General features: G+C 39.5%; 3 protein-coding genes across 7 annotated transcripts in view; 1 reads left to right on the top strand and 2 right to left on the bottom strand.

Moving 5' to 3' along the window:
* STXBP4 (syntaxin binding protein 4) overlaps positions 1 to 10145 on the bottom strand; it is a 165621-nt gene extending 155476 nt beyond the window's left edge. For 3 of the 4 annotated variants that reach the window (XM_047706529.1, XM_047706527.1, XM_047706526.1), the window contains exon 1: positions 9961 to 10145. The gene's annotated coding sequence lies outside the window, so the exon portion shown is untranslated. The remainder of the gene's footprint in view (positions 1 to 9960) is intronic. The other variant, XM_047706524.1, reaches the window with a different exon arrangement.
* Positions 10069 to 18734, top strand: LOC125086902 (cytochrome c oxidase assembly protein COX11, mitochondrial). The gene is made up of 4 exons (XM_047706533.1): positions 10069 to 10475; positions 14067 to 14222; positions 15995 to 16120; positions 16765 to 18734. Exons 1-4 carry the CDS (start codon positions 10125 to 10127, stop codon positions 16945 to 16947), a joined length of 816 nt encoding a protein of 271 aa, XP_047562489.1. The 5' UTR covers positions 10069 to 10124; the 3' UTR covers positions 16948 to 18734.
* Positions 17865 to 18948, bottom strand: part of TOM1L1 (target of myb1 like 1 membrane trafficking protein) — a 59696-nt gene continuing 58612 nt past the window's right edge. For both annotated transcript variants that reach the window (XM_047706532.1, XM_047706531.1), the window contains exon 16: positions 17865 to 18432. The gene's annotated coding sequence lies outside the window, so the exon portion shown is untranslated. The remainder of the gene's footprint in view (positions 18433 to 18948) is intronic.

The following is an 18948-nucleotide window of genomic DNA, read 5'->3' as shown; positions in this document are numbered from 1 at the left end:
ACTGGCCTGAATGTTAAAATCCTGCTTCAACTTTCACAGTCTCTGTGGTAGCAAGCAACGGGAACAGGGGAAGCATGCAGATGAAAAGCAGCAGAGAAATGAAGCCAAAGTGAGTAAGATCCCCATCTAGTGGTAATTTTTCCTAACTGGACATAGAGTCCTCAAGTCATGAAACCTAACCTGGGTCTAATAGATATATCGTGGCTAAACTGTACAACAGATTTCATAGAAGGTCAAACTAAACAAGGCATTTTAAAATATTGCAATGAAACTGAAGTGTTTAAATTACTTCATTCACTCACCATGCCTGACAGTGTCCTGAGTGCTGGAGGTGAGATTAAAAAGCAAAGTCTGTTCCCAGAGAATAGTCAAGTAAACAGACATCAGGAAGGTGCTAAGTGCTCTAACAGTGGTGTGCATAGGAGGGCTGGGAAAGCACTGATGAAGGCCACTCACCCAGAATGGAATCATCATTAAGCATCAATTTATATTTATATAAATGAAAGGTATTTTCATAAATAAAAACCTCGTCATGGAGGTTTTGTGACTTGTCCATGACCATAAGGCTAAGCAGTTTTATTTATTTTTCTTATTTTTAATTTTTTTTGAATATTTTATTTATTTATTTGACAGAGAGAGATAGCACAAGTAGGCAGAACACCAGGTTGAGAGAGAGGGAGAAGCGGGCTCTCCACTGAGTAGGGAGCCCAAGGCAGGCCTCTATCCCAGGACCCTCGGATCATGACCTGAGCCGAAAGCAGCTGCTTAAATGACTTGAGCCACCCAGGCACCCCAACAATTTTAAAGTGCAATGTGAATCCAGTTCTCTCAAGCTCCAAACCCAACCTTTTTCCACGACAGCATGCTGAGAAACTGATTTATGTGGGAAAACATTCTCTGAAAATATAGGATGAGAGAGTATTAACAGTACTAGTAGGCTGTCTGGAGATGGAGATGATACTGTTGATTAAACTAACAGATACTGGGCACCTGGGTGGCTCAGTGGGTTAAAGCCTCTGCCTTCAGCTCAGGTCATGGTCCCAGGGTTCTGGGATTGAGCCCTGCATCCGGGCTCTCAGCTCAGCAGGCTTCCTTTCCTCTCTCTCTCTGCCTGCCTCTCTGCCTACTTGTGATATCTGTCAAATAAATAAATAAAATCTAAAACAAACAAAAAACCCTAACAGAAATGGGCTTAATTTTATCCATCCAAACAGCAGGCTTTTTTTTTTTTTTTTTAAATAAGCCAGGTATTCACTGTCGTATCTTTAAACCTTAAATAAGTAAATAATTAAAATGCCATAAAATGCCTTTCCTTTCCCTCTCTTTTATTTATTCCCTATTCCTTCCTTTACAGAAACTAGCAAGCCCCTCACCCAAAAGGGGTTCTATGTTCCAAACACACAGATAGACAGACACACACACACACACACACACACCGAACTTCACATTATTAATGAATGACACAGAAGAAAAACATTCTATTCTTTTACAAAAAATATGCCCATTCAAGGAAAATAGAATGTTTTTTAGTTTAGTGACTCATAAGGGGGAAAATGTGAGGTCAGCAAAAACAGAGAAAGTGGAACACTGGAGGAAAAAATTCTTGTTTCATACAATAAATCTATTCCAGAAAACTTAGAGCTTTACTTTGATTAAAAGTTTTAATTCTATATCATTAGAAAGCTCATTAGATAAAAAAAACCCGCCCATCATGCATATGTTTGAATAACACTTAATAATTTATATTCCCCAAGAGATGGCATTCAATACTTTCTAAAACTGGTTCTTTTTGCCAGACCAAAAATAGAGAAAATAAAAAGGAAAGGGATAAAAACATCTGGCAGAAAAGATGGTAAACATTGACTTGATGAAATTACAATATTGAATGAAGAGTCATAATATTGATAGTGAAACAGCATGTCTTTTTAGCCTTTTAAAAATAGCTAATACATTCCAATGAGGTATATGTAACGGATGTATATATCCATCTTAACTATCTCCACACCATTTCCACACACTTAAGTACTCACTGTTTGTGTTTCTTGTGAATACTCTAAGTCCTTTATGCATAAACAAATATGAATACATATTGACTCCTTTGCTTTTGTTTCGACTAAGAAAGTAGGTTATAGCCAGCACAAAGCATCTAGCTGTTCATGCTGAGCACTGTACAACCCCTGAGGGTATGGGTCATATACATGATATAAACAGGTCCTCAGGTATAATCTGGTTTTTTTTTGTTTGTTTGTTTTGTTTTGTTTTTAATTAAAGTACAACCTGGAATTATTTCTGTATTTTTGCATAGCATCCTAATTCTTTTTCTTTTTTTTTTTTCCTTAAGAGGGAGAATCTTAAGCAGGCTCTATGCCCAGTGTGAAGCCCGATGTAGGGCTTGATCTCACAACCCTGAGATCTTGGCCTGATCTCAAATCAAGAGTTGGACACTTAACTGACCGAGCCCAGGCAACTCCCCCAATTCTTATTTTTCATAGCTGCATGCATTCCATTTTATGGGTGGACCGTATTTATTTATTCCCTTATTGATAGATACTTAAATTGTTTCACATTTTTTTCTATTATAAACATGCTGTAATGAAACCCTATATATAGATCATATTGAATGTTTACAAATTTATCTGTATGACAAATTCACAAAAACAGATTATCAGTATTTACACACACTTGATATTTTGATTGAAATTGCCAAACTGCCCCAATCATCAAATGTCCTAATTTACCATCCCTCCAATAATAGTGCCTGATACTCCCAATTCTCACCCACATGGTTTATTACATAATTATTGGATTTTTTTTTTTACAATCTTATTGATAAAAGCGGGATCTTAAGATCCTAAGTCTGATGGGGCTGAACATCTGTTTTTATGTTTTAAGAACCATTTATATTTATACTTTCCTCATTTAATTTCTAGGTATTTTAATCTTTTTGTTGTTTATTTAATGCCTTAACATCTATTATTTATTTCAAGGTATCTAACAAGCTGCGTAGTTAAGGAACTCTAATGCCATTTAGTTGATTTTCTTTTTTTTTTTTTAAAGATTTTATTTATTTATTTGACAGACAGAGATCACAAGTAGGCAGAGAGGCAGACAGAGAGAGAGGAGGAAGCAGGCTCCCCGCTGAGCAGAGAGCCCGATGCGGGGCTCGATCCCAGGACCCCGGGATCATGACCCGAGCCGAAGGCAGAGGCTTTAACCCACTGAGCCACCCAGGCGCCCCTAGTTGTTTTTCTAAAGTGAAAATGAACCAGAAGTAAAGGGAAGAAACACAAGGTGTGGCAACAAAGAAGGACAGAAATGTGGACTTACTACTAAACCCAAACAATCCCTTCATCATCATCATTATCATCATCATCATCACCACCACCACCACCACCACCCTAGGCATGGAGACTGCTTAAGATTCTCTCTCTTCCTCTGCCCCTCTCCCACTGTCTCTTTCCCCCCTCTCTTGGAGGATGGATGGAAGGAAGGAAGGAAGGAAGGGAGGAAGGAAGGAAATTCTTTCTGGTTCTGTCTCCTTTAATGTCATTTTCCTTTTATGTCATTTTCTTCTTTTATCTCCATTTGCTAAAGTATCAGCAAATTTTGCAAGGTGAAGAGAAAATAACATAGATCTGGTATTTACCAGAGAAAACTGGCTATGTCCTTTAAATAATTCCTCATAACTATTCCTTTGTAAGCAAACTGGCAAGCAGTAAAAATAAATAAAAGACACTTTTTCCCTGCTATAGTTTAGAAAGAAGTAAGTCTTATAGAAAAGAACTCACAGTACCAACGGTGTGTCATGTTAATTTCCTCCCTCATTAACCATTTCTAGAATTCTCTTTGCCAGTAGGTGGTTATATATACACAAGGGCATTGCATTAGGAAGAGCAGTCGTTTAGAAGTTAAGATATCCAGATTTGAGTTCTATTTCTGCCGTCCACTGCCGACCAAGGGACTCATTAAATGACTCTGCTCCCCAGTTTCTCTATATGTAGAATGACAAGATCATTCATAAAGTGATCTTTAAAGGTTCTTCTTTGGTTCTATGAATTAAAAATCTGATTCCTGGCTTACTAAACTACAAGCCCCTCAATATTTTTTCAGGGGAGGACTTTCTTTTTAAAATGTGCATATACCTCTAAGACCAGTCTTATCCGTGAATGGGATAGGGCAGCTGGCAGTCAGGTCATTTGGAAGGAATTGGAGGGAAGGAAAAAAAAAAAAAGGAGTTGGATAGTAAAATTTTACATTAAGGTAATTTCAAGAGAGGAGGAGAGAATGATGGTGCTGGTTATCTAATAAATGATTCGTTTGGATTTTGGGACAGATAAATTGGAAATGCTTAGTATATATGGATTAACTGGCATTACTATTAAACAATTGAATAGTTCTTATAAAGTTAGACCTATAGATTCAGCATTAGACTTGAAGAGACAAAACAAAGTGTTTAGAAACTGTGGCAAACTGTCCTATACCTTACCACAGCAAAGATTCTTTGAGATAGTGTTACTATGTAAATAATTCCAGGGCTATATAATCAGGAACAGCTTCCTTTCCTGGGCTAGACTTAACTGATCTTTGAAAAATTTCATGAAAGTGGGGCACCTGGGCGGCTCAGTGGGTTGGGCCTCTGCCTTCAGCTTGGGTCATGGTCTCGGGGTCCTGGGATTGAGCCCCCGCATTGGGCTCTCTGCTCGGCAGGGAGCCTGCTTCCCCCTCTCTCTCTGCCTGCCTCTCTGCCTGCTGTGATCTCTCTCTGTGTGTCAAATAAATAAATAAAATCTTTTTTAAAAATTACATGAAAGTTTTAGAAAATCAAGATATAAAAGATCAATCAAAGGCTTATTTTACTATCTCTTTTATTTTGTAGCCAAAGACAATATTCCTACTGCTAATGAACTTTTTTTCCAAGAATCTAAGCAAAAAACAAAACAAAACAAAACAAAAAACTAAGCAGTTCAGGAATGCTGCTCATTTGCCCTGGGGGTGGACACATAGCAACAGCCCGTAACACACCCACAGCCCTGTGGGAAACACTGGAAAACTGCTTGAAAGGAGGAGTCCTAATCTCAGGGGATCTTCATCAGAGCAAGAGCTCACTGCTCTCGGAAGTTTCCCTACACTAGCGACGGCCTTCTACTTGCTTTCACTGGTGCAGTCGTCCCCCAAACATTTTACTCAGTACAACCATGTGCACTATGCTGAGTGCTTGTGATAATATGGTGTACCAGAAAAGGTCCCTGCTCTTATGGCATCTATATTCTAGTGTTGAGAGAAAAAATACTAAAAAAGGAAACAACAAAACAAGCTGGATTTCTGATACACAAATGTGACTGGACAGAGAAGGGCTGATTTAGATTGGGTAGTGGTGTTCCAGCTGAGATCCAAATGATAGGTCAGCCAGGAGAAAAACTGAGGAACAAAGTGTTCCAGGCAGAGAAAAGGTCTCAAGGAAGGAAAATAGGTTTGGGGTGTTTATAGAAAGTGCGTGTGAAAGAAGAAAGAAAGAAAGAAGTGTGGCTGGAACATGGTGAATGTGGGGAGAGAGAAATAGTAGATAAAATTCAGGAAGCAGGCAGGGTCTAACCGACCTAGGGTCTTATGGGCCACGGTAAGGAGCCTGGATTTTGTTTGATGTTATTTCATATACCCTGACTATTCTCAGGACACCTGAGTTTGCCTTTTGCCTTATCTCTTACCTTTCACTTCCTGAGATTCAGCTCTCTGCTTTTGCATTTTCCCTAGTTTTCTGCTTCTGCCTTTAACTCTGCTTATCTCAGGAAGGCTGACATGGCTTTATCCTGAATTATGTTCAAATCTCATTCCGGGGGTGCCTGGGTGGCTCAGAGGGTTAAAGCCTCTGCCTTTGTCTCAGGGTCCTGGGATTGAGCCCTGCTTTGGGCTCTCTGCTCAGCGGGGAGACTACTTCCCCCCATCTCTGTCTCTGACTGCCTCTCCGCCTAGTTGTGATCTCTGTCTGTCAAATAAAGAAATAAAATCTTTTATTAAAAAAATCTTTTATAAAAAAAAAAATAAAAAATTTTAAAATGTCATTCCCTCTATTTGGGGCAAAGGGCCCTTTTTTTTTTTTCAAAGATTTTATTTATTTATCTGACAGAGATCACAGGTAGGCAGACAGGCAAGCAGAGAGAGAGGAGAAAGCAGGCTCCCCGGTGAGCAGAGAGCCTGATGCGGGGCTCAATCCCAGGACCCTGGGATCATGACCCGAGCCGAAGGCAGAGGCTTTAACCCACTGAGCCACCCAGGCGCCCCACAAAGGGCCCTTTTAAAAGGAGGCTCTTATGTGACTGCACAGGTCACCTATCCACAAAGCTGGCCCTCATCTTAATAAATATTTATTTTTTAAAATGCCTTCTATGGATGGATGATTTCTGCTCTCATTTCACATGGTCTATCAAATTTATAAACTTTTCCAAGATCTTTTAAATAGAGTAGCTCCTCAAACATGTAGCTTAAAGGAAGCTGCCAGGAAGTAAGAAACTAGGATATCAAGACTTACTGAGACAACTTCATGATGTCATTACAATCACTAAAAACTGTGATGATCCAGCTTATTCTCAAACAAACTATAACTCACTTGTTCTTACTACTTATTGAGATGCATAATTCTTCCTCTTATAGGTATAAGGAGATTATTATATAGAAGCCGAATAAGAGTTGTTAGTACTTTTGGAATAACTGCTAGGTGGTTCACATTGCCAAGTGGATCTAGTTTTATTAGGCAAATAGCTAAGAAATGCAGCTATGTGACTAACATATTAAGATTTAACTAGAAATTTCCTTAGTTTATAATACGCATTAAAAATACTAAAAAATGTAATTACAAACCACATTTTTAACATGATACATCTTTATAATCTTTAAGTTTTCATAAAGCCTGAGAACCAATAATCAGATAAGAAAATGTGTGACGATCAGGGGGCTTGGGTGGCTCAGCCAGTAAGAGTCTGCCTTCCGCTCAGGTCATGATTCTGGAGTCTCAGGATGGAGTCCTGAAGGAGTTGAATGGGGCATGGGGCTTCAGCTTAGCAGGGAAACTGCTTCTCCCCCTACCCTCCCCATCTTGTGCTTTCTCACTCACTCTCTCTCACATAAATAAATAAAACCTTTAAAAATATATTTAAAAAAAGAAGAAGAAAATGCGTGACTATCAAATGGTTTCTCTTTCTTTCCCCCCATTTTTTCCCCTCTTTTCCCACCTTCACCCATTTTGCTCACCTCCAGCCCCCCAAATGGTTTGTATAACAACCAATTTTACCTATTATGTAAAACTGGACACGATCATAGCTAACTAGGAAGGGTTCACAATGTTTAGTTACTTACTGCTAAAGAATGATATAAATTAAAGGCGCCAAGTCTGAAATGTCAGTCCAGCCTCTGATATTTTAAGTCTGTAATCAACATCTCTACCTGCAGAACAGGGTTGTACTAACCTTGCCCTGAGGTGCTCCTATATATATATATATATATATATATATATATATATATATATAATTAATATATTAATATATATATATTAATATATATAATTACAAAACAACATAACAGATGCCAAGACAAAGACACTATTACTGATACATTTATACCGCTACCTGATGCTACATGGAAGGGGTGCCTGGAGGAAAAAAATGGTTAAGGGAGTGTATTGTTGGTTTCAATGACATTAATGTTTGCATCAGGTCTGAGACTATGCTGTTAAGAAACTCAATATATGACAGTTCTTGTCTGAAAAAGCTGACAATCTGGTATAAGAACTAAGGTAAGTACAGATGAAAAGATTTTCAAACATAAAACAATACAAATAAATCTGCAGAATCATAGCATCTTGGTTTTTGTGCCACAGCAGGAACGAGTCAGAAGATACCTGCATCTTAGTGGCTTTGCAATTTTCTGGCCCTGTGACTACAAGTTAATCAATTACTCATACTCACTCAAGGTGACCACCATTACTCACCTCAACTGCCTCCTAACTGCTCTATTTCCATTTTTACCCCCTCCCTTTAATGGGTTCTCCACAGCATAACCAAGGTCTTTTAAAAAAAAAAAAGTGTGAATCAGGGGCACCTGGGTGGTCCGGTGGGTTAAAGCCTCTGCCTTTGGCTCAGTTCATGATCCCAGAGTCCTGGGATTGAGCCCCACCTCGGGCTCTTTGCTCAGCAGGAGCCTGCTTCCCCTCCTTCTCTCTCTGCCCGCCTCTGCCTGCTTGTGATCTCTGTCTGTCAAATAAATAAATAAAAATCTTTTAAAAAAAATGTGAATCAGGGGCGCCTGGGTGGCTCAGTGGGTTAAAGCCTCTGCCTTCAGCTCAGGTCATGGTCCCGGAGTCCTGGGATCGAGCCCCACATCGGGCTGTCTGCTCAGCAGGGAGCCTGCTTCCCTTCCTCTCTCTCTGTCTGCCTCTCTGCCTACTTGTGATCTTTCTCTCTGTCAAATAAATAAATAAAATCTTTAAAAAAAACTAAAAATAAAAATAAAAAAATGTGAATCAGATCATATCACTTGTATGCTTCAACCTAAACTCTGTAGTACCTTCCTATTACTTTTAGAATAAAATTCAAACCCTTGGACATGGCTTAAAAGGCTCTGTATTATCTGGCCCCTACTAATACCTTTTTGACCTTATTTCCTACTACTTTCCTCCAAGCTCACTATGCTAGGAACACAGTGGCCTCATTTGATCTTCAGTGCTATCTAGCTCTTACTTGCCTCTGGGCCTCTGCACCGCTTGGAACTGTCATTGTGCAGGTAGGTTCCTTATCATGATTCAGGACTAGGCTCAAATGTCACATTTTCAGAAAGACTTCACTACCCCTTCTCATTATTATTCTCAATCACACTATCCTCTTCTATTGTCTCACTGTACAGACTGTTATCTGAAATTCCCTCATTTATATATCTGTTACTTGATTATCTCCAGAGTCCCCCGGGAGGAAGTACACTTCAGAAGAGAAGTGATCCTGTTTGCCTTTCTCTGTGCTGTAGTCCCAGCAGCTTGAGCAAGGTCTAGGCCATAGAAAAGTGCAATAAATAAACTGTTTTCTTTTTATTAATGTTATTTATGTATGTCTCAGGCTTTGAGTCTCCTCATCCGTAAAAAAGGGGATATTATACCTGCACCACTCATTAGAAATAGAGTCTAACATTTACTAAATTTTTACTGTATCTCAAGGAGAGTGAAAAATCACTTTATATGCATATTCTCATAGTATTATGATTTCCATTTTACTAATAAGGCCGCCACTTCTTACAGAGGTGAAATAACTGGCCTAAGGACACAAGGTGATAGTGGGACGCGGGCATGACCCCAGAGCTGAACCTCAGAATGTGGGCTTTCTCCACTCTTTGATAGTTTCTAGAAGGATGTTTCCTTCCATTACAGCAAAACAGGCTGTGCCGTCTGCTCCCCTGAGGCCCTACTTTGTCCTGTGCATCAAGCTTAGAAAAGTATTAAATCTCCCAAAGGGTTCTTTCCCAAGATGAATATCCCCATTTCTTTCAATCCTTCCTTAAAGCATCTTCATGCCTTGGTCATTCTCCTCTGGACAAACTCGTTTGACAACGTCTCTCTGCTCCAGAACTGGTTATTTTAACTGAACAAATGGTTAAGGGGCATCAGCGACGAGGCAGCCTATTCCCAGCGGCTGAGAAAATGCAGATGTGCGAGTGTAGTTGTGCGCTGTGGTGAACACAGGCAGGCTTCCTGGAGGAGGTGATCCCTGAGCTCAAGACCAGGGCAGTAAGCAGCGGTAGGAAGTTGAGGCCGCTAGGTCGAGACAAAAGATGGTGCAGTGAGTTTAAGACCTGGGACACAAGCTCAAAGGATGATGTGTTTGCACACCGCGGAGCGCATGGCGTTTCCCTAAAAGTAACTTTGAAAAGCACTGGAGGGAAGCAAAGTGGGAGGAACAGTCATGGAGCAAAACGCGAACTTACCCGTAATCTGGTAACCCGGCCTCCGTAGCCCGACTGCCAGCGCCACCACCTGAGGAGTCCTGTAGCCAGAGCAGCGGCAAGCTCCTCCCAGTTGTCGCGAGACTGGCCAGGCATCGCGAGATCTGTCTTCTCGTCTCCGATGCCAGGAGCTCTCTCTGGGCGCTATGGGAGGACTCTGGCGTGGGGCATGGAGCCGCGTTACCTTCTGTGGCTGGCGCTGGAGTCACCCTGGGTCCCCGACCAAAGTTGCCGAGAGCGCAGAGCCGTTTCTTAGGCCGGGAAGGAGTGGGACAGGAAGTGCTGAGAGGGGGCTGAGGCGGCTTGGGACATGGAGGCGCCCAGACCTGGCCCTGCAGCCGCCACGGCGGCCGAAGAGCACGAACCCTTTCACGCGCGCGCAGGAGGAGGACTGGCGGCGTCGGAACAAGACGGTCCTCACGTACGTGGCCGCCGCCGCCGTGGGCATGCTGGGGGCGTCCTACGCCGCCGTACCCCTTTATCGGCTCTATTGCCAGGTAGGGGGCGGTGCTGCCTCCTGGGCGGTGTCATGGGCGGGAGGTGCGGGCCAGGTCCCTAGGTAGCGGTCGCTCCTCCGTGTCGTGTGGAAGGGCCTGAAGTTGGCTACCAGAGGGGAAACAGGCTTTAAAAAGTACTCCCCCCCCGCCCTCCCCCAAAAAAGTACTTTCTCAGGCTTACCAGAAGAAGTTAGTGGTAAAGCTACAAGTAGAACCCAAGCCCCTATAGCAGTCATGCTTATCCCGACCACACTGGAGTGGAATTCCCTATCTCTGAGCTACACTACTGAAAGCGTCCGCAGCCTATACTTTGCTCTCCACCAGTCTGCCTTACCCTTTAGCTGCTCACACACGTGTTCTTTTATAAGATGTGAGTTACATGAGTACATTGCTTCTGTGAACCATATATGGTTTATGTGCGATGGTTAACCCTGGAAGTGGGAGTATGCTTGTCAGTCGGGCTTAAGCTGGAAGTACTTTTAATCCCTACAAAGGCATGAGTCGGGCGTTTGGGGCCTCCCTCCACTGTTGATACATAAGTGTAATCTGCTTACCCAGGGCCCCCTTTTAGATCGGAAACCCTAATTCAGTTCGTCAGGTGTGGTCCCCCAGAGAACCAGCGTCCCATCACCTGGGAGCTTGAGTGCACATTACCAAGTCAAGCTCCAGAGCCACCGAATCAGAAGCTCTGCGAGAGGGGCGCGGCAATCTGTGCTTTAAATAAGTCGCCTAGCTGAGTTTGATGCAGACTAGTATTTGGGAACCATAAACAAAGGCAAACTTTACGTATTTCACATATATTTTCCTTAAGAATTAAGGAAGTAATTAATTCTTTGCTGTTTTGGCTAGGCATTAGGTTCACTAGTGGAGCTTCTTTAATAAATATGTTTTGGGGCTCCCTCACCCCAGAGATTCTGATTAGGTCTGGGAAGGGGCCAGGAATTTCTGTTTAAGAAACATAAGTGAGAGCTACATTCATGTCATTCACTAAGTGTTTGATAGTGGTTCTCCCAACTTTGTTGTGAGGCGGGGGTTCATCTGGAGAGCTTTTAAAAATCCCGACACCCAGGTCACATCCCTAACCATTTAAATCAGAATGTCTCCCAGAGGGAGTCGGGCATTTGTAACTCTTTAAAGATTCCTCAGGTGATCCCAGTGTGTAGCAAAGTTTGGGAATCACTGGTTAACCAGTGCGGGTATTGTTAATGCTTCGCTTACTTCTCCTTTTGGACACGAACATGCTATTTTCCATAATGACTAAAACAGCAAAAATCTAAAGGACTTTTCAGTCTCCTAATATTAGTATTCATGGGGTATGCAGTAACTTAATTTGGGAGGATGAGTATAGAATGTGAATTAGTTTTTTTTTTTTTTAAGATTTTATTTATTTATTTATTTGACAGAGAGAGAGAGATCACAAGTAGGCAGAGAGTCAGACAGAGAGAGAAGCAGGCTCCCCGCTGAGCAAAGAGCCCGACGCGGGGCTCGATCCCAAGACACTGAGATCATGACCCGAGCCGAAGGCAGCGGCTTAATCCACTGAGTTACCCAGGCGCCCCGTGAATTAGTTTTAATCAGAGGGCAATCTGGACCTAGCATGGATCCCCAAACTAGCAGTTAGTTAAATCATAAAACTGAATCCAAAATAGCAAGTATAAATCTCCACAAACCATGAGGGGAGGAGGGGGTCAGTTTTATTTTCAGGGAATATTTAGTAACATCTGAAGACATTTTTGGTTGTCATAACTTGGGAGGTGAGCAGGGAAGGTGCTACTGATGTCCTAGTGCATAGAGGCTATGGATGCTGCTGAACGTTCAATACTGCACAGGACAAACACTTCCCCCGCCTCCCCCACCAAAAAAAACCCCAGAAAAACCCAAAGAATTATCCATCCTGAAATGCCCTTAGTGCCAAAGTTGAGAAACCCCCGGTTTCACACTTAAGTGAATGACAGTAATATACATGTGTGTGCAGATGCAGAGCAGGATAGTAAAAATTGTAATTTGTAATCCTAAACTTAAATCAAGTTGGACGTTACACGGTGACATTTCCAAAAGAGCCTCTTTTTTACTTTTGGAGTCACAGAACTTTAGAGCCAAAAATAAGGAATTATATAAAGTTTAATACAGTGACCACACATTTTATGAATGTGGAAAATATAGCCCCCCAGGGGCGCCTGGGTGGCTCAGTGGGTTAAAGCCTCTGCCTTCGGCTCAGGTCATGATCCCAGGGTCCTGGGATCGAGCCCCACATTGGGCTCTCTGCTCGGTGGGGAGCCTGCTTCCCCCTCTCTCTCTGCCTGCTTCTCTGCCTACTTGTGCTCTCTGTCAAATAAATAAATAAAATCTTAAAAAAAAATAAAGAAAAAAAAAAAGAAAATATAGCCCCCCAACGTAAGATTTATTCAGTTCTTAGAGCTAGTTAGTAGCAGAACTAGACTAGAGCCCAGGACATATTTTCATTGCCCTTTTCTGTTCTTATCTAATTATCAAATTTGCAAATTTGAAGAATCTATATGCAAAGACTGTCTGTCAGAATACATTAAAGAATCTTTATTCAAGTGACTCAAGTTCTTCAGGAATTACGTCTTAAAACTTAAGCACTATAGCTCTCATGGGCAGAAGAATTTACTTATTAAACAGGATAAAGGCTTACCCTAGCAGCTTTTAGGTTTATAATGTAATTCAATAATGTTGCAGGGCAGTTGAGTGCAGTTAGTTGACTTGTGTAATACATGGAAGATAGTAATACTACATTTTGCTGGGAGTCTTCCCCTAGCCTCAAATTTGGTATTTTTTTCCTAGTATAGTAACAGATTAATTATCCGGAGACCAGAATTCTGGCAACCTCAAGCATCAGAAGAATGATGACCCTGGAAGTAAGGATTTTTCTTTTTAAACATCTCTGATGATAAGGAGATAATTAATGGCAATGAAGATAGGCAAGAAATGTCAGACACAGATTATTCTGTTGTCTTGTGATTTATTCAGTTGCCAAAGGGATCAGTTTTTCTGATTAACCAATGATATTTACAAAAGCTATACTATACAAAGTACAGAAAAAAATTACAAAAACATTTCCCAACATGGAAAAATACTTATGATGCTTGAGAAAAGCAGAATACAGAAGTGAAACTACAAACTAATCTATGCTATTAAAATCATGATATGGAAAAGGATCAGATAGGACTATGGATAATGGAATTAGTTTCATTGAAATGATAGGGCCGTGGGTAATTTTTACTTCTGTTAATGACTAGTAGTGTATATGAAACACTAGCAATACATAGAAATATGTTTACTGGAAAGTTAAGCTAAAATTCTGAGCTATATATTATCAGTGGGGAGTCTGCTTTCTCTCAAATGACTCATTTTTTTTACTATGTCCAATAACCAAGTGACTCTAACAAATAGAGGCCCTTGACACCCCAAAGGTGGTCAAGCCATTGACACATTCATAGGAAGTGGCCAGTGACGGTATATAAACTGGGCTAAATTGTTTTTAAAATTTGTTTTTATCCAATAAACCATCACCTGAAAGTATTATTTGACATATTACCCTGTAATATTCTTAATATCTTTAATACCTAGACTACTGGTCTTGGAGGATCAGCAGTAGCAGGTCATGCATCAGACCAGATTGAAAACATGGTGCCTGTTAAGGATCGAATTATTAAAGTCACCTTTAATGCAGATGTGCATGCAAGTCTCCAGTGGAATTTTAGACCGCAGCAAACAGAAATATATGTAAGTGACTATAAGTAGTTATTAAAAGATTATTTTTTTCGTTGTAAAAATTATCATCACTTAAACTGTTTAACAATTTAGGGAACACTCCTGTGAACTTAATCTCAAAATACTAACACTCCATTAATGTAATTGTTTTATTCTCACAGACTACTTTTGACAGTCCCCTATACCTAATGTAACAGTATATTGTATGATACTGTAGTAAAAGTCTGTTTGGAATGATGGAAAATGTCATTTGTTCTTATTAGAGTCATATTAAGAATTCACTCTCTTATGTTATGTGGTTAACTTTCCCTCAGGTATAGATAAGGGGGAAAGGTTGAAAATCATTGATTACTATGAAAAGCAGTTTACTGATTTATATCAAAAATATACCTGTATCCAAAAAATTGAGAAGCTTTGAAGTAATCATATTAAATAGTCGTGTTCTACTTCAGAAAAGCTATACCTTAAAAGTATCCTAAAATCTTGACTAACTGGAATCCTAGAGGATTTAGTTGAAATTATTTCATGAACTGAGGAATAGCCAGAAATGCTTCATTGTGACCCTTACTGGAAAACCTTTATAAATATTGGTGTCTCCCCAGGTTAGTAAACATTACTGAATCTCTTCAATGATTGAAGGTTTTATAGGTTATGATTTTTAGTATTCTAATTGTTTAAGATATTAGTGGCTGAATTGGTATAAATGACAGAGAATCTTTTGGAAATCTATTTTTTTAAAGCCTTGCAATTTTTATTTTATTTTTTTAAATATTTTATTTATTTATTTATTTGACAGACAGAGATCACAAGTAGGCAGAGAGGCAGGCAGAGAGAGAGGAGGAAGCAGGCTCCCTGCTGAGCAGAGAGCCCACCCAGGCGCCCCTAAAGCCTTGCAATTTTTAAAAATGTGTTCTCTCAAAAAGAGTATTCATGCTTTTTGGTTAAATAAAAGTTCTATTCAGTCAGTTTTATTTTCGTTATAAGTTTAATTTGCTCTAGTTGGTAACCTCTTAAAAAGAATGTCAGTCAGGGTATTTGGTATCAGTGTTAAGAACAGGTTTGGTGGTGCCTGGGTGGCTCAGTGGGTTAAAGCCTCTGCCTTCGCTCAGGTCATGATCCCAGGGACCTGGGATCGAGCCCCACATCAGGCTCTCTGCTCAGTAGGGAGCCTGCTTCCTCCTCTCTCTGCCTGCCTCTCTGCCTACTTGTGATCTCTGTCAAATAAATAAAATCTTAAAAAAAAAAAAAAAATCAGGGGCGCCTGGGTGGCTCAGCGGGTTAAAGCCTCTGCCTTCAGCTCAGGTCATGATCTCGGGGTCCTGGGATCGAGCCCCGCATCTGGCTCTCTGCTCAGCAGGGAGCCTGTTTCCTCCTCTCTCTCTGCCTGCTTGTGATCTGTCAAATAAATTAAAAAAAAAAAAATCTTAAAAAAAAAAAATCAGGTTTGGGCTGTGATAGGCTTGGCTGTCCTTGAACATTTTAAGTAATTTAATTTGCAGATTATTACTTGAAGACCTGAGATATACAAAAGGACAATGTACAATTAATAATGAATAGGAAACTGGTTCCACTGACATAGGCAAGTAAAAATTGAAAACCAGATATTAAAAAAAAAAGAGAGATTCATGGGTAGTATTCACAATTTATTTTGCTGATCCTCAGTATTAGTTTAGATAAAGTATTGTGGTCTGATGGATAGGAAAAATAATATGACTAATTTAATATAAGGGAAAGGAGGAGCTGTGAGATTTGAAATATTGATGATGTGTATTTCCTTAAAACAGGTAGTGCCAGGAGAGACTGCACTGGCGTTTTATAAAGCTAAGAATCCTACAGACAAACCAGTAATTGGAATTTCTACATACAATGTTGTACCATTTGAAGCTGGACAGTATTTCAATAAAATACAGGTACAGCTTATATATGCAAACTTTAGTATTAAACTTGCTGCAGCGTTTAGTAGAAACCAATTTCCGAAAATTCTTTTCTTCTAAACTTTTTTCCCATTGCTTAAACAGGTATGCAGAGGTTTAGATGAACCAAATTTTAATTTCTTTAAAATTAGAAGAGGAACAGGGTGCCTGGGTGGTTCAGTCAGTTAAGTGTTGGAGTCTTGATTTTTGTTCAGGTCATGATCCCAGGGTCATGGGATCAAGCCTGGCACTGGTCTCTGCTCAGCTGGGAGTCTGCTCCAGATTCTTTCTCCCACTCCCCATCTGCCCCCCACCCCCACCAATTTTGTTGAGTCTCAGTATTTTTTTTTTTTTTGAAATTTTTAAGATTTTATTTATGAGTGAGAGAGCATGTGTGCATGCTCAAAAGTCGAGGGGAGGGACAGAGGGAGAAGTAGACTCCCCGCTGAGCAGGGGGAGCCCATTGAGTCTCAATTTAAAGCAAAAATCAAAGATACTGTCATTTTGTCTCAGAACTTAGATAATATTTAGTTATTTTTCTTATAATATTCAATTTTATGCTCATTAAAGCCAAGAAATGGACCATTATTAATATTTCTATTCTAAAAGAAATTAAAGAAATATCTTTCTATAACTTCTAGTGCTTCTGTTTTGAGGAACAAAGGCTTAATCCACAAGAAGAAGTAGATATGCCAGTGTTTTTCTACATTGATCCTGAATTTGCTGAAGATCCAAGAATGGTGAATGTTGATCTCATCACTCTTTCCTACACTTTCTTTGAAGCAAAGGAGGGACAGCAGTTGCCGGTTCCAGGCTATAATTGAAGTTAGCACCTAAGTCCTGCTTCAGATTTGTGATTTTTGAAAAATCATGTATCTACTCTTCTCAGGGGAGAAATATCCTACAGTAATGTGAAGATATTTTAAATATTATTTAATGCTGTTTTTTTTTCTCAACTAATTTACCCTACTTAAAATTGAACGGTTTCTATCATAAGGAATCCACATGCCTATTTGAATGTATGACTGTTCAAAGCCATAGAGTAATATAAGTAATACTAAAAGTAATATTGGTAAGTAATAATAAGAGAAACTCCTGTTTCTTAAATATGTAGGCATGGACTTGATGGTTCAGATTAATTCTATTTGCTCCCCTTACAGATTATTAGCCCTTCATACTTGTAACAGTGAATATTTTTGTTATTCCCAGGATTATCTGTTTTAGGCTCCAGGTCTTCTGCCCATTTTTATTATTTCTAAAATAGTCAGGTTACTACTTTTTTCTTTTATTGTGAATAGTTAACTACTTTAAAAGCTCACAATGGAAGAAGAATCACTGAGCCCTAACAGCTTGCCTAGAGGTAACATACTGACTTCAGATTTGACTGTTTTTCCTTTAGGCCCTAGGGCTATTTTATATTCTGAAATTTTGGCATCATGAATTGAAATAAAATGCACAAATATATTAATTAGGATTATAGCATTTCCTTTGATAGTTCAAGTCCCTGAATGTTAAAATATAAATGTGGAATTGTGAAGACTCAGAAGAAGTTCTATGAACAAACTCTGTTTAAAAAAAAAAAAAAAGATGTATTAATTGTTTTAGTAGGAATCTGTCATTGTAATTTATGACATAAATGAATGCACAATTTATTCTAAATATTTTCTAGTAGTATTTGTTCCAGATAGAAATATTACAGTTAAAGGGGGAGAAAAAAGATCATCTAGTATTACAAAGAATTGTATTTAAAGGCAACTTTAATGAAGAGTCCAGTGACCTCTTCAGGGTATCTGAAATATAAACTACAATCATGAAGGCTTTTACAAGTTATAATTCTAAACAAGTATTATTTATAAAAAGTACAAATTGACTTTTACATTCAACTTAGTTAAATGAAGGCACTCAATAGTCTTCATTATTATTTTGTAATAAAATAATCTTCATCTACTCTTATCACAGCTGTGTGAGGATTTCTTTTCTAAAAGTAGGAAGCCCGATGAAACCTAAGGTGCTGTCATTAAACTAGTTGGCCTCAGTACAATGGATTTTTCTTCTGCTGAAGTTTTAACTGAATATATGTTACAACCAAGTTCTTTTGAGATAAAGTTTAAACTGTGGTCTGGAAGCATAAATATTCCTGTGGAATTGTTCCTCTTCTGTGAAGCTTCATTACTGCAGAGGAGAAATGTTCCACTAAGCTTCTGATGTGCTGGTAGGTCTTGTCTTCTGGGCCTCAAAGTTTCACAGGGTCTACCTTTTAGAGAATTGGCACCTTTAATGTAGTTAGTGAGCTGGTCATCCGCCTTCCCCTAGAATAGAAAGAATATAGCCACCCTTCATCCTTTCCTTTTCTTTCCCCATTCCTACATAACGAGAGAGTCACAATCTAATGCAGAAAGGTGGGCATGTACTAGTTCAATGGGGGTAGGTGTGAGGGGAATAAATAAGGTTAATGGGTTACTGACGGCCATGCATTCATTAGTAAATAAAATAGGATGAGTGATATAACAAATAGGAAGAATCCAGACCTATCTGGATGAGCAATGAGTGGGTTTCACCAGTTAGTAGATATTAACTGTATGTAAAAAAAATAAATGTCTATTTCAGTGCTTAAGAAGTTTCTATTGATCATTAATTTTGTTAGCATTAATATTTCTGTTCCATAAACCAACTTCTACATTCCAAAGGTTCATTATTTTTAGCTAACAAGCTCACAAAAATTGTATATTATAATTTGAGTGATTAGGAGAAACTTTTGTACTAAGATTTCACTCAAAGTGTCAGACTCAAATGGCCTTTATAAAATGTAAATACTGAAAACAAAG

The sequence above is a fragment of the Lutra lutra genome, chromosome 16 (assembly GCF_902655055.1).
Source record: "Lutra lutra chromosome 16, mLutLut1.2, whole genome shotgun sequence".
NCBI classification, from domain to species: Eukaryota; Metazoa; Chordata; class Mammalia; order Carnivora; family Mustelidae; genus Lutra; species Lutra lutra.
This window is presented reverse-complemented; position numbering and strand designations above follow the sequence as displayed.

What these genes read in the sequence shown, in the direction of transcription:
- LOC125086902 (XM_047706533.1), top strand. Translation starts at nt 10,125, where the DNA reads ATGGGAGGACTCTGGCGTGGGGCATGGAGCCGCGTTACCTTCTGTGGC. An exon ending in CGCAGCAAACAGAAATATAT is followed by an intron (nt 14,223 to 15,994) that starts GTAAGTGACTAT and finishes TCCTTAAAACAG; the next exon opens with GTAGTGCCAGGAGAGACTGC. An exon ending in AGTATTTCAATAAAATACAG is followed by an intron (nt 16,121 to 16,764) that starts GTACAGCTTATA and finishes TATAACTTCTAG; the next exon opens with TGCTTCTGTTTTGAGGAACA.